This window comes from Musa acuminata, chromosome BXJ1-8 (assembly GCF_036884655.1).
Source record: "Musa acuminata AAA Group cultivar baxijiao chromosome BXJ1-8, Cavendish_Baxijiao_AAA, whole genome shotgun sequence".
NCBI lineage: Eukaryota > Viridiplantae > Streptophyta > Magnoliopsida > Zingiberales > Musaceae > Musa > Musa acuminata.
The window spans coordinates 5190940-5202790 of record NC_088334.1 but is presented as its reverse complement, the minus strand read 5'-3'; the positions used below and the strand labels follow the sequence as shown (position 1 = coordinate 5202790).

Below are 11851 nucleotides of genomic sequence, written 5' to 3'. Positions count from 1 at the left end.
ATATATGTATAGCAAAAGTCAATTTTGTCAGAGCTGTAGTTCTGCCAAAATTAGGGTGTCACAACAGTATCCAATTTCCCCAAACAATCAATCTTTACATCAAATAATCCTGTCCTTGAGAGACTACAGCTTAGCTAACACATCACAACCAGTTCTGACATTGACTTGCTTGGTTGCATTGCAAAGCCAAGAACACAGGAGATGCAGCAAACAGTGGCAGAACACACAGAGAATGACTTCAAATCCCACTTTGTCATTACTTGATTTCAGCAACTTTAAGTGAGACAAAATCTAAAGGTAGGCCAAAAAAATCACACATTGGGATCTAAAAGAGTTCACAACCTATGCACGCTAATCTCCAAAGAGGGGGAGGGGGAGGGGAAGGTCTGAGCTATCAGTTGTCATCGTCTCCAGTTGCAGCCTTGGAGGAGCCAGAGCCGGCCTTCTTGGGGAGGAGGAGGTTGTGGATGTTGGGCATCACACCGCCGCTCGCAATGGTGACCTCCCCCAGTAGCTTGGACAGCTCCTCGTCGTTCCTCACCGCGAGCTGGATGTGCCTGGGGACGATCCTGGTCTTCTTGTTGTCCCTCGCCGCGTTCCCAGCGAGCTCCAAAACCTATCCACGTCAACACATAAAGGTTCATCGGATCCAAAACTTAGATCAGAGTCCGAAGAACCGTCCCAAGATCGATTCTTGATGCGAACAGGAGACCCCCAACCATCCCAAAATCCGAAATCTCATACAGATTGAAGAAGCAGAAACCTAAATTTAGTCTAAAGGGCCAGAAATCGCGGGTTTCGTTCACGAATCAAGAAAATCCCCAAAATCGAAGGAGAGGGCCATCGGGATGGAAGAAAAAGAGCGGAGGAAAGGAGGGGAAAAGGACCGTACCTCGGCGGCGAGGTACTCGAGGACGGCTGCGAGGTAGACGGGGGCGCCAGCGCCGACGCGCTCAGCGTACTTGCCGGCCTTGAGGAAGCGGGCGATCCTACCGACAGGGAACTGAAGCCCCGCCTTGCTGCTCCTCGACACGGACTTTTTCGCTGCGGCGGAGCCGATCGCCTTCCCTCTTCCCGCCATGGCGACGACACCGCTACTCCGGTTTGGGAATCGGACGGCGAGAAGAACTCCGGCTACGGCCTCGGCGTTCGATACCTCTCTCGCAGTTATAGAGTTAAGAGGCCGTCTTCGCTTCGTTTTTATAACGTCGAGAGAGAAGGGGATCTGACCAATGAGATGGGAGCACACGGATCGCCGTTCTCAGCCATCGGATGGACTGACTTTGACGGCTGGATCCTCCGACATTCGTACAGGTGATTTGGACATGTCATCCTAAATCTAATGATTCCAATCCCTCTCCGAAAAGGCAACATTACAATAACGCGTACGACACAACCTCTGTTCATTAAGACGTAACGGATTGTTGATACCGGTCACCGATATGACAAACCGTTATGATTATTTGTTTTTTGGGTTGCCTGTTTTAGTGTTGTCAACCTAAAAAATATGACGATTTTAAATCTTAATTTTCACTTCTTAATTTTAGGCACCAATTTAGCATTGAGGAACATGATATGATACGATTATGATGAATCAAAAATACAGAAAGAATAAAAATTATGGTTACGATCGATTTTGATCGTTGACGAAATTGATCGAGTTGGTTCGTAATTTTATTATCATTGCATCTGAAAAAAAGAAAAAAAATTAATTTATTAAGTAATAATTTTCTTTAAGAGGATAAAATGTATGTATCATATATATCATTTTCAGTTTATTCTTATAAAATATTGTATCAAAGGTGAATCTATTCGACGATCAAGTCTATTTCGATTTATTAGGAGAAAATAAGGTCGATAAGAAATTGAGTGTTCAAATAAATTTAATAAATTTAAAATAAAATTATTCTTGAAAAAATATTTATGTGATAAATTAGTTTATGTAATGATCATCAAAATACTAAAGCTATATGAGGAAATATTTTCTTTTATAAGTCATGATGATATGGCATGTTCATTGGCACTTTATTTGCATGCCTAATCGATGCTATTGGTAAATCTTGAACTAATTGGCTTTGATTTTAAGTATTTATTATTTAAAAATAGTATCATATCTAAGGTTTGCATTGTTAACGTGTATCATTTTGTACAGAGTCCTATGTATTGGTTTAAGAGGATAATGGTATACAGATCGCTCTCTCATGTCTTAACCTCATATAGAGTGATACAATGTTTGTGGCAAGTAATAACAATAGAAATTCAATCGTTATTGATTTGTATCGAACGATAAAGTTGAAATCCGATCATTACCCATATGTATCGGTCCATAACAATCAAATTTCAACTGTTATAAATCAAGGACTAAGATTATCTTATTTCGAATGATCAATTTGAATTAGGACTGAGATTATCCTATTTTAAATGATCAATTTAAATCAAAACTAAAATTGCCTTACAACTAAGTATATTCATCAATTGATTATTTGATATATTTGAATCTTAAGGTTTAAGTTGTATAAAAAATAATATAACAATTCAAATTTTTTTATAGATAATTTAATATTATCGGAAAGATAATTCGGTACTGATGAGGATAATAATTGCGACAAGACTCAGGCTGACGTCAGCTGCCTCAGATGACGCCTCACGCTTCGATCGACCCGACAGCACCTGGTCAAATGGACTAGAACATCGGCCGAGACGCATTGACGTCCTGCTCAGGCTCAGTCCTTCACGCCACGCCAACACCAGTGTCAGACGCTACCAGCCTGCCCCCTGCAAGCGAGCACCTTAGGAAACAGTAAGCTTCCCTATAAATACCCTCGCATTCTGAACAGAAAGGAGGAGGGAGAAAAACACACATAAAAAGACCTCTTCACTTCATCTGTCTTGATCGTCGGAGGGGTCGGGCCGAGCACCCTGACCTAACCTTTGTGCAGGTGCGAAGCCGAAGGTCCCCACCGGACGCGCGAGTGAGGAGTTCTTGCTCGGAGGAAACGATGACCCCGTCCCGATCAGACCATCGTAATCGGCCACCTCAATAGTCTCAAGGAACGTCCCAGGGAGATCCCCGTCGTCCGGACCCGAACCGAGCCGCGTTGGCCCCGAGGCCACGGCTTAAAGTTGTTTACATGAATATTTTGGCGCTAGAAGGAGGGCCGGAATGTCGAGGGATTGCCCAATTGACTCAGACGAGCTCACAGCTGAGGGGTCACACCCGAGATACAGGATCAGACAGTCCCCCCGAACTTCCGGCTCCCCTCCTTGGACGCTTACGATGGCTCCACCGACTCAGCGGACTATGTAGCTGCTTTTTGCACCCAAATGGCGCTATACGGAACCTCTGATGCTCTGATATGCTGAGCGTTTCCCACCACTCTAAGAGGGCCGGCGCACGCGTGGTATGGCGGCTTGAAGACCGAAACGATCACTTCCTTCGACCAGCTCATCAAAGACTTCGAGCTCCACTTCGTGGCCTATGCGCAACTGAAGCCTTCTGCGGCGCTTCTCCTCGGACTCAACTAGAGGGAGGACGAGCCCCTCTCCCATTTTGTGAATCGCTTTACAACACAAATCCGGGGGTTGCCGGACGCTCATCCCTCTTTGTTAGTTCAAGCATTTATGACAGGCCTGCAACCTTCCAGATTCTGCTGGTCCCTCGTGGAGCGACCCCCCACCACAGTACCACATCACGGCGGAGGCCTGGGTGGCCATGAGGAGATGAGCGACTTTTGGCAGCAGGCTCCATAGAAGAAGTCAAACACCCGTGGTGGCTATCCGATGTAGTCCTCGTAAAAGGAATCTAGGCCCTGCCTTAGTCTCTTCCGAGCGAAGGCTCAATATCTACCTGACCGCCTCCCGGCTCGCGGTTAGCTCTAGCCTAACCCCCTTCTATATCTACATGGCTCGGCCGTAGACTACCCGAGTCCACCTTAGCGTGGCCTGCCCGCCAGAGCCATATCCCTCGGCCGTAGACTACCCGAGTCCACCTCAGCGTGGCCTGCCCACCTGAGTCGTATCCCTCGACCGTAGACTACCCAGTATCCCTCGGTCGTAGACTACCCGAGTCCACCACACCTGCGCGGCCAGCCCGCCTACGTCGTGCTCCTCGGCTCCATACTTCCCGAGACCACACCTGCGCGAACAGCTCGCCTACATCGTGCTCCTCGACTCCATGCTCCCCGAGACCACACCTGCGCGGCCAGCCCGCCTGCGTCGTGCTCCTCGGCTCCATGCTCCCTGAGACCATGCTTGCGTCGTGCTCCTCGGCTCTATGCTCCTCGAGACCACGCCTACGCGGCCAGCCCGCCTGCGTCGTGCTCCTCAGCTCTATGCTCCCCGAGACCACACCTGCGCGGCCAGCCCCCCTGCGTCGTGCTCCTCGGCTCCATGCTCCCCGAGACCACAACCTCTGCGTGGCTAGCTCGCCTGAAAGCTGAAGCCATGCCTCGGACTCCCGTTACAACGACCGACGCATAACTTCTTTCTGGGGGGGAATATAATGAGGATAATAATGGCGACAAGACTCGGGCTGACGTCAGCTGCCCCAGATGACGCCTCACGCCTCGATCGACCCGACAGCACCTGGTCAAACGGTCCAGAACGCCAACCAAGGCGCATTGACATCCTACTCAGGCTCGGTCCTTCACGCCACGCCAACACCAGTGTCAGACGCTACCAGCCTACCCCCTGCAAGCGGGCACCTCAGGAAACAATAAGCTTCCCTATAAATACCCTTGCATTCTGAACGGAAAGGAGGAGGGAGAAAAACACATACAAAAAGACCTCTTCACTTCATCTGACTTGATCGTCGGAGGGGTCGAGCCGAGCACCCCAACCCAACCTTTGTACAGGTGCAAAGCCGAAGGTCCCCACCGGACGCGCGGGCGAGGAGTTCTTGCCCGGAGGAAACGATGACCCCGTCCCGATCGGACCGCCGTAATCGGCCACCTCAGTAGTCTCGAGGAACGTCCCAGGGAGATCCCCATCGTCCGGACCTGAACCGAGCCGCATCGGCCTCGAGGCCACGGCTTAAAGTTGTTTACAGGTACATGCCACAAAGTTATTTTTTCCTAATTTATATTATTTTTATTAAAATTATACTAAATTTATATTTATTTCTAACTTACAAAAACTTATTTTAATTTTTTATTTTTAAAATATTTTTGAAGAGTTTTTGACTCATTTTAAACGTATCGTTGATAAGCGTCGGTATATATCATACCGAGCTTTGCTAAGTAGATCAATACAAACCAAAATTATAAATCTTGATCCTGTCATTTGCTCCTCTGTTTTGGGGGTAAAGGCTTCTCTATTCCATTGTTAAGTCGTGTTTCATTTGCTATTATTTTAACGGGATTCATTAGCTACATGGATCCAAGTTATATCATTTTTTAGGTGCGAGTGATACTAAGTTATTTCTCACTAGAATTGGCCACATCGAATGCGTCAAATATTTTTCTTTGTCTTGATCAAACATATTGCAATGCTTTGGTCACTAAACATCCACTTATATGTGAAACGAATACATCACGTACGAGAAGATGTCATCCATTTATGGAGCATAAGATGCTTTAATGCTTATGTTCTAAGCCAATGTCATTGCTCATATCTTAGACGGACAAATAAAGATGTCTAGGTTTTGTTGAATGCCTTAGATGTTTGTCTTGGGTGAACACAATCACGTATAAATATAAATAGATTCTTTAATTACATTGAGAGCCTTCATACTTATGTCATAGTCGAATACATCATGCACGAGAGAGACTTTCGACCCATTATTTTGTGCAACAATTCACTAATCAACAATTCACTAATCAACAATTCGTTAGATAAATACAAGTTTTCCAAATGACCTTTTATTCGATGCTTAATGTCGATGTTTTTTTGAAAGTTGCCAATGAGGAAAGACTTCCCCTAACCTATTGAGGAGACAAATGCCGGAGGCCAAGAATGTATATACGTATATACATACATATGTATACACATATACACACATATATATATATATATACACGTATATACATATCTCAAGACTTGCATGTCCCCTCATCAGATGATTCAAGACTAGAACTTCTAACGAACAATAACCTCAGTCCTAAGGAGAGGAGACCAAACCAAACATGCACATGAATTGGTTGGCATACAAGCTAACATACCACCATCGATCCATGCGATACTTCAATCCTACTTTTAGCAGTCTACATTCCTAGCATCAAACCGGTTTTCGGGGACAGAGAAAGTACAATTACCAATAATCCCAGATGAACAACTTCCACGTCTGAAATAGTGAATCAACTTGCATTCTTTGCGACAACTTCCGATTTTATAATAGATGTCAGCAGCTTAATCACAATATGACAATCAGTGCAGTTCCTATGGCTTTGGACAATTTTCAGAGAAGTAAAAGCAATCACCAGTTTCTCGGTAACATAACCGAGTTCCACTATCTCACCCATCATTGGATCTAGTTTCTCATAAATTTCAAGACTTTGCGGATGAGGTTTAATTGTGCAGCCACTTCTCGATCTCAATCCAAACGCAAGCTGGAAGAAGTCCGATGACCCTTCTTCAGTTCTTCTAGATTCTGAAACCTTGGAAACCTCATCCACCATCTCAGATCTATTGCATATTTGAAGAAGCACTCTGTAAGGACTTAATCTTTCATAAGTACTGTGTAAGTGAGCACTCTGTAAGCTCTTAATCTTTCAGAGGTACTGTGCAAGTGCTTAATTCTTCATGTCCCAAACCAAAAGCTGTTCTGCTGCAAATTTCCCCAGCTCCAAGTTCCTGTGATCTCTATAAGCCATCGGTCGGCAAAACCATCCATATGTTCCTAGTGTGGCTAAAAGCAGCATTCTTTATCAAAGCATAATCTTCATCCAACAGTCCTCAACCAAACAACTTGATCATACATGGACGATGTGTTGCTCGTGACTATTCTTTGGATCTTGAATCATGACCTCAAAGTCTCCCTCCCCTTGTGTAATAAGCCAAAAAGTACACACACATAAGATGGCAAGAATCATTACACTGTCCGGGACAATCCCTTCAACATCCTCTCAAAAGTCTTGACAGACTCAATTACCATCCCATGGTTGGCATAGCTGCCTATCAGAGAATTCCAAGATTAAAGATTCTTGTGAGGCATCTTAAAAATGATTCCTAGCATCTTAAAAATGATTCCTAGCATCTTCCATCGTGCCACACTTAACAGTATAAGTCAAACAGAGCAATGTTTGCCACCATATCAAACACAAAGCCATTGCGGATAGTACTTACATGACCTTGCTTCACATGTCCAATAAGCAGAATCTAGCACAATTCTTAAAATAAGTCCATCCGAATGTTAACACCACACATCTCGTAGTACATGTCCAGAGCTTTCTCGTTGTGACCGTGAAGAGCATACGCCAATATAACGGTGTTTTCATCCTCCAACCATCTTCTCATGTATCTCATCAAAGACCTACTTTGCTCCTTTGACGCATTTACATGTCAATAAGAAAACAAGAGACAGATATTCTCATAAATCCTAACTTAAGAACATATGAATTCAACTGCTTACCAGCGAAAATGTAGCCCAAACCAGTAGTTACGAACCATGGTTGCCAACATTCATGGACTGGCATTTGATACCTCCCCTCCAAATCAAAAGAACAGATCAAATCGCTATTCATTGCTTCCACAAGCCTGGCTATATTAGTAATCCACAACATGATGTCCCTTTCAGGCATATCGTCAAACAGGCACCTTGCATCGACTATCATGCTGCAGTTCAAGTGCTCATGAGAGCCCAACTCCTCATATAATAATCTAACTCAACTCAATCATATTCACTGAAACACCATCTCCCCCCAAGTCAAACCAAAGCACACACTGACAGGAGCCTTAGAGGTGCTAGTGCCAGTGGCGATGAGGCCACCCGTCGACTGTAAGAATTTGAACAATTCAATAACCACTTCCAAAGCAACCTTCTTGATACATTAAAAGTGGCCCATCCATCTCTTTGGCCGACGTACTCAGAATCAAAATAGAAAACAAAAAACCAAAGACACCATGGTGATCCTCATGCAAACAGTCCAACCGGATTAAAACATCATTCATCCAGTCTGAACCACAACTATACTAAATTCTAGCTCAAGATATCTTATCCACTCGTCTGCATTCATTCACTGGATCATTTTCATCAACAGAACACAAATGGAGCTACATAATCAGAAAGTCGGAATCCTTTCATTGAACTTCATCATCTCCCGCCAAGCATTTGCCCTCTCGAGACCTCTCTGGGATCCATCTTCGGATGATTCGCTCGTCGACACTAAATTCCTCCGAGCTGCACACTGAACTCCTGTCCCTACTGCAGCTGCTCACATAGAGAATTAGCAGCGTCTTTGCAACAGAGCCACTCAAACGTAGAGAGCAGCAAAGGTCAGGCCATGCACTCAAACGAGTACTGCTAGCCTTGCCATCATTCTCTGGTATAACAAGCACTGCGTACTCTGCGTGAACGAGTGCAGGGTGATGCCTGTAAGCCACGAAGTCTGCGCCATAATGAGTGCCCGAGCGCACCACCCAATTCTTCGATCTCAGATGTGAGTACGCCTTGTAGAGCTCGGGGAACGCTTTCCTTTGAGAGCAGAAGTGGTTCCACAGCTCTGCATCTGCCATGGCAGTTCCGTCCTCCCTCGTAATCCTGATGCACGTCAGACCATGATACAAGTAGAAGGACTCCTCCGGACCCAACTGGAAGCACTTCTTGTCCCCTCCGAAGGTGGTGATGTTTTTGCCGATCGAGGATCGCTCGAGAAGGTCAGCGGCCTCCGGTTCGGCTTCGAGAAGAGCAATGCAACCAGAAAGCAACGCATTTGGCATCGATGGACTTAAAGAGGTTCGCAATCGAGAGACAATTTCCGACATGGGATTCGCAAGAGCTGTGTCCGCAAACCCCTTTCCCTTCCATCTTGGTCCGGTCAATTCCATGCCAGAGGAAGACCAAGGAACACGGAAACAGAAAGCAGAAGACTTGGAGAAAGTCGGGATCAAAGAGACAAGGGGTAGTCTTCAACCGATCCGCGGCTCCGATCTGAAGAACAAGGTGACGAGACGAGATGAAACCTACGAAGGTTTGAGAGAGAGAGAGAGAAGGGGGCGTTTGGAGGTCAATCAAAAGCGTTAGGGTTAAGGGATGAAACCAACGAAGGGTTTGAGAGAGAGGAAGGGGCCGTTAGGGTAGTTTGCGTTCCCCAAAGAACCCTAACGGCCCGAGCCCTCCCTCCGATCGGCAATGGACGGTGATTAGGTGGCCTCGCCACTGCCGACGGCTGTGATGTCGTCTTATGCGGCACATTGGTCGTGTCGCTCGCAGCGTGCGCATTGCCAATGTCTATTAATTTGGACGGACGATTGAGGCGCATATTTGCGGCATGCGAATTTGAGATGAACAATCTCAGTATGATTTATGTATGGACTTTGATATAAGAGAATAATAAAACACAGTCGTTAAAGCTTATTACCAACTATAAATATATTGACTTAACCATCACGTAGGCCTCTTCGCATCACACCCAAACACGACCACATGGAGACTCACGCCACCATTCGGCAACACAGACACGACTCGACTCGACTAAAGACGACAACCATGGTAGCAGGGAAGGTGGTGAGTTCACTGGCCGCCGCGGAGGCGGAGCACCAGGTGGAGGGTGGATTCCTTCTGTATGTTGTAGTCCGCCAGGGTGCGCCCGTCCTCGAGCTGCTTCCCGGCGAAGATGAGCCTCTGCTGATCCGGCGGGATGCCCTCCTTGTCCTGGATCTTAGCCTTGACGTTGTCGATGGTGTCCGAGCTCTCCACCTCCAGTGTGATCGTTTTCCCGGTGAGAGTTTTGACAAATATCTGCATCCCTCCCCTGAGTCGCAGCACCAGATGGAGCGTCGACTCCTTCTGGATGTTGTAATCAGCAAGAGTGCGGCCGTCCTCCAGCTGCTTCCCGGCGAAGATGAGCCTCTGCTGATCCGGCGGGATGCCCTCCTTGTCCTGGATCTTAGCCTTGACGTTGTCGATGGTGTCCGAGCTCTCCACCTCCAGTGTGATCGTCTTCCCGGTGAGAGTTTTCACAAATATCTGCATCCCTCCCCTGAGTCGCAGCACCAGATGGAGCGTCGACTCCTTTTGGATGTTGTAATCAGCAAGAGTGCGGCCATCCTCGAGCTGCTTCCCGGCGAAGATGAGCCTCTGCTGGTCCGGCGGGATGCCCTCCTTGTCCTGGATCTTAGCCTTGACGTTGTCGATGGTGTCCGAGCTCTCCACCTCCAGTGTGATCGTCTTCCCGGTGAGAGTTTTGACAAATATCTGCATCCCTCCCCTGAGTCGCAGCACCAGATGGAGCGTCGACTCCTTCTGGATGTTGTAATCAGCAAGAGTGCGGCCGTCCTCGAGCTGCTTCCCGGCGAAGATGAGCCTCTGCTGGTCCGGCGGGATGCCCTCCTTGTCCTGAATCTTGGCCTTGACGTTGTCGATGGTGTCTGAACTCTCCACCTCCAATGTTATGGTCTTCCCAGTGAGAGTTTTGACAAAGATCTGCATCCCTCCCCTGAGCCTCAGCACCAGATGGAGCGTGGACTCCTTCTGGATGTTGTAATCGGCAAGAGTGCGGCCGTCTTCGAGCTGTTTGCCTGCAAAGATGAGCCTTTGCTGGTCCGGCGGGATGCCCTCCTTGTCCTGGATCTTGGCCTTGACGTTGTCGATTGTGTCCGAGCTCTCAACCTCCAAGGTAATGGTCTTCCCAGTGAGAGTCTTCACGAAGATCTGCATGCCACCGCGGAGCCGGAGGACGAGGTGGAGGGTGGACTCCTTCTGAATGTTGTAGTCGGCGAGCGTGCGGCCGTCCTCGAGCTGCTTGCCTGCAAAGATGAGCCTTTGCTGGTCCGGGGGGATGCCTTCCTTGTCCTGGATCTTGGCCTTAACATTGTCGATGGTGTCAGAGCTTTCGACCTCCAAGGTTATGGTCTTCCCGGTGAGGGTCTTCACAAAGATCTGCATCTGCATGAGAGACGACACGGCATTTGCAACTTAAAGAACGATCAAAGCACGATAACCAGAAATCCACCCCGATCAAACGGTCTCTGCCGATCAAGACGGATACTACAACATAGAAAAGTAGATGGTAAAACACAACAAGATTCAACCTTCTCTAACAGATCAAACCCTATCCAACGAAACAAACGATCATACAACCTAGAAATATATGATGTTGCCGGTGAACAAAAACCCTAAAAGCCAGAGCAACAACCCAGATCGACTAGTACATACTGCTCAAAAATATCTGAGAAAGGCTTCAAATCTTTGAAACAAAATCACCATGGATCACGAATTAGAGCAACAAGACGTGGATCCAACAGCACCAAAGATCACTACAAGATCATCGCGTAACCCTATTCAGATCCGAGAGAGGCTATAAACAAGAACCGCCTTCAAATCCGAAATAGAAAAAAGATCCAACGATATCTAATCGAGAAGATGGACTCAGAGAAGGAGATAATACCTTACGAGGCGGAAACGCTGAAGCTTTCTTAGGAGATGGATTGGGTTGGAATCACACGAAAACGAAGGGGGAGAGGAGCTCTGTTTATAGCGGTCGGATGAACCGACTCACTGCCACGGTGCCGTTACCGCCACGGTTTCCGCTCAATTTCGACCGGACACGTGGATGATTGACATCTCGACAATCGAACTGCGGAATCGGTGGAACTCCTCGCGACGGTGACGGGACACATCGCAGGCCGAGGCAACGTTATGGCTCCGTTTCCTAACGTCGTTAAGAGTTCGCAGCGCACGCGATTTCTGGATTAT

The 11851-nt window shown here is 47.0% G+C and overlaps 3 protein-coding genes across 4 annotated transcripts; all 3 read right to left on the bottom strand.

Annotated features, from left to right (window-relative positions):
- Positions 1–56: 56 nt before the first annotated feature.
- Positions 57–1175, bottom strand: LOC103993601 (probable histone H2A.2). Its single transcript, XM_009413728.3, has 2 exons — positions 893–1175; positions 57–616 (listed from the first exon to the last, which is right to left on the bottom strand). The coding sequence occupies exons 1-2, from the start codon at positions 1079–1081 to the stop codon at positions 395–397; spliced, it is 411 nt and encodes a 136-aa protein (XP_009412003.2). The 5' UTR covers positions 1082–1175; the 3' UTR covers positions 57–394.
- A 4749-nt stretch (positions 1176–5924) lies between these two features.
- Positions 5925–9307, bottom strand: LOC135587195 (probable tRNA-splicing endonuclease subunit Sen2). Of its 2 annotated transcripts, none has more exons than XM_065078314.1 (2): positions 7282–9307; positions 5925–7110 (listed from the first exon to the last, which is right to left on the bottom strand). In XM_065078314.1, exon 1 carries the CDS (start codon positions 8980–8982, stop codon positions 8236–8238), a length of 747 nt encoding a protein of 248 aa, XP_064934386.1. In that variant the 5' UTR covers positions 8983–9307; the 3' UTR covers positions 5925–7110; positions 7282–8235. The 2 variants fall into 2 exon arrangements, with proteins under 2 accessions (XP_064934386.1, XP_064934385.1); XM_065078313.1 differs by having other exon boundaries at positions 5925–7479; positions 7568–9307.
- Positions 9308–9454: 147 nt separating this feature from the next.
- On the bottom strand, positions 9455–11691 carry LOC103993603 (polyubiquitin). The gene is given in 3 exon segments (XM_065078312.1): positions 9455–9708; positions 9710–11041; positions 11544–11691. Coding segments are annotated over 2 exon segments (1452 nt in total). The 5' UTR covers positions 11544–11691; the 3' UTR covers positions 9455–9588.
- Positions 11692–11851: the final 160 nt, after the last annotated feature.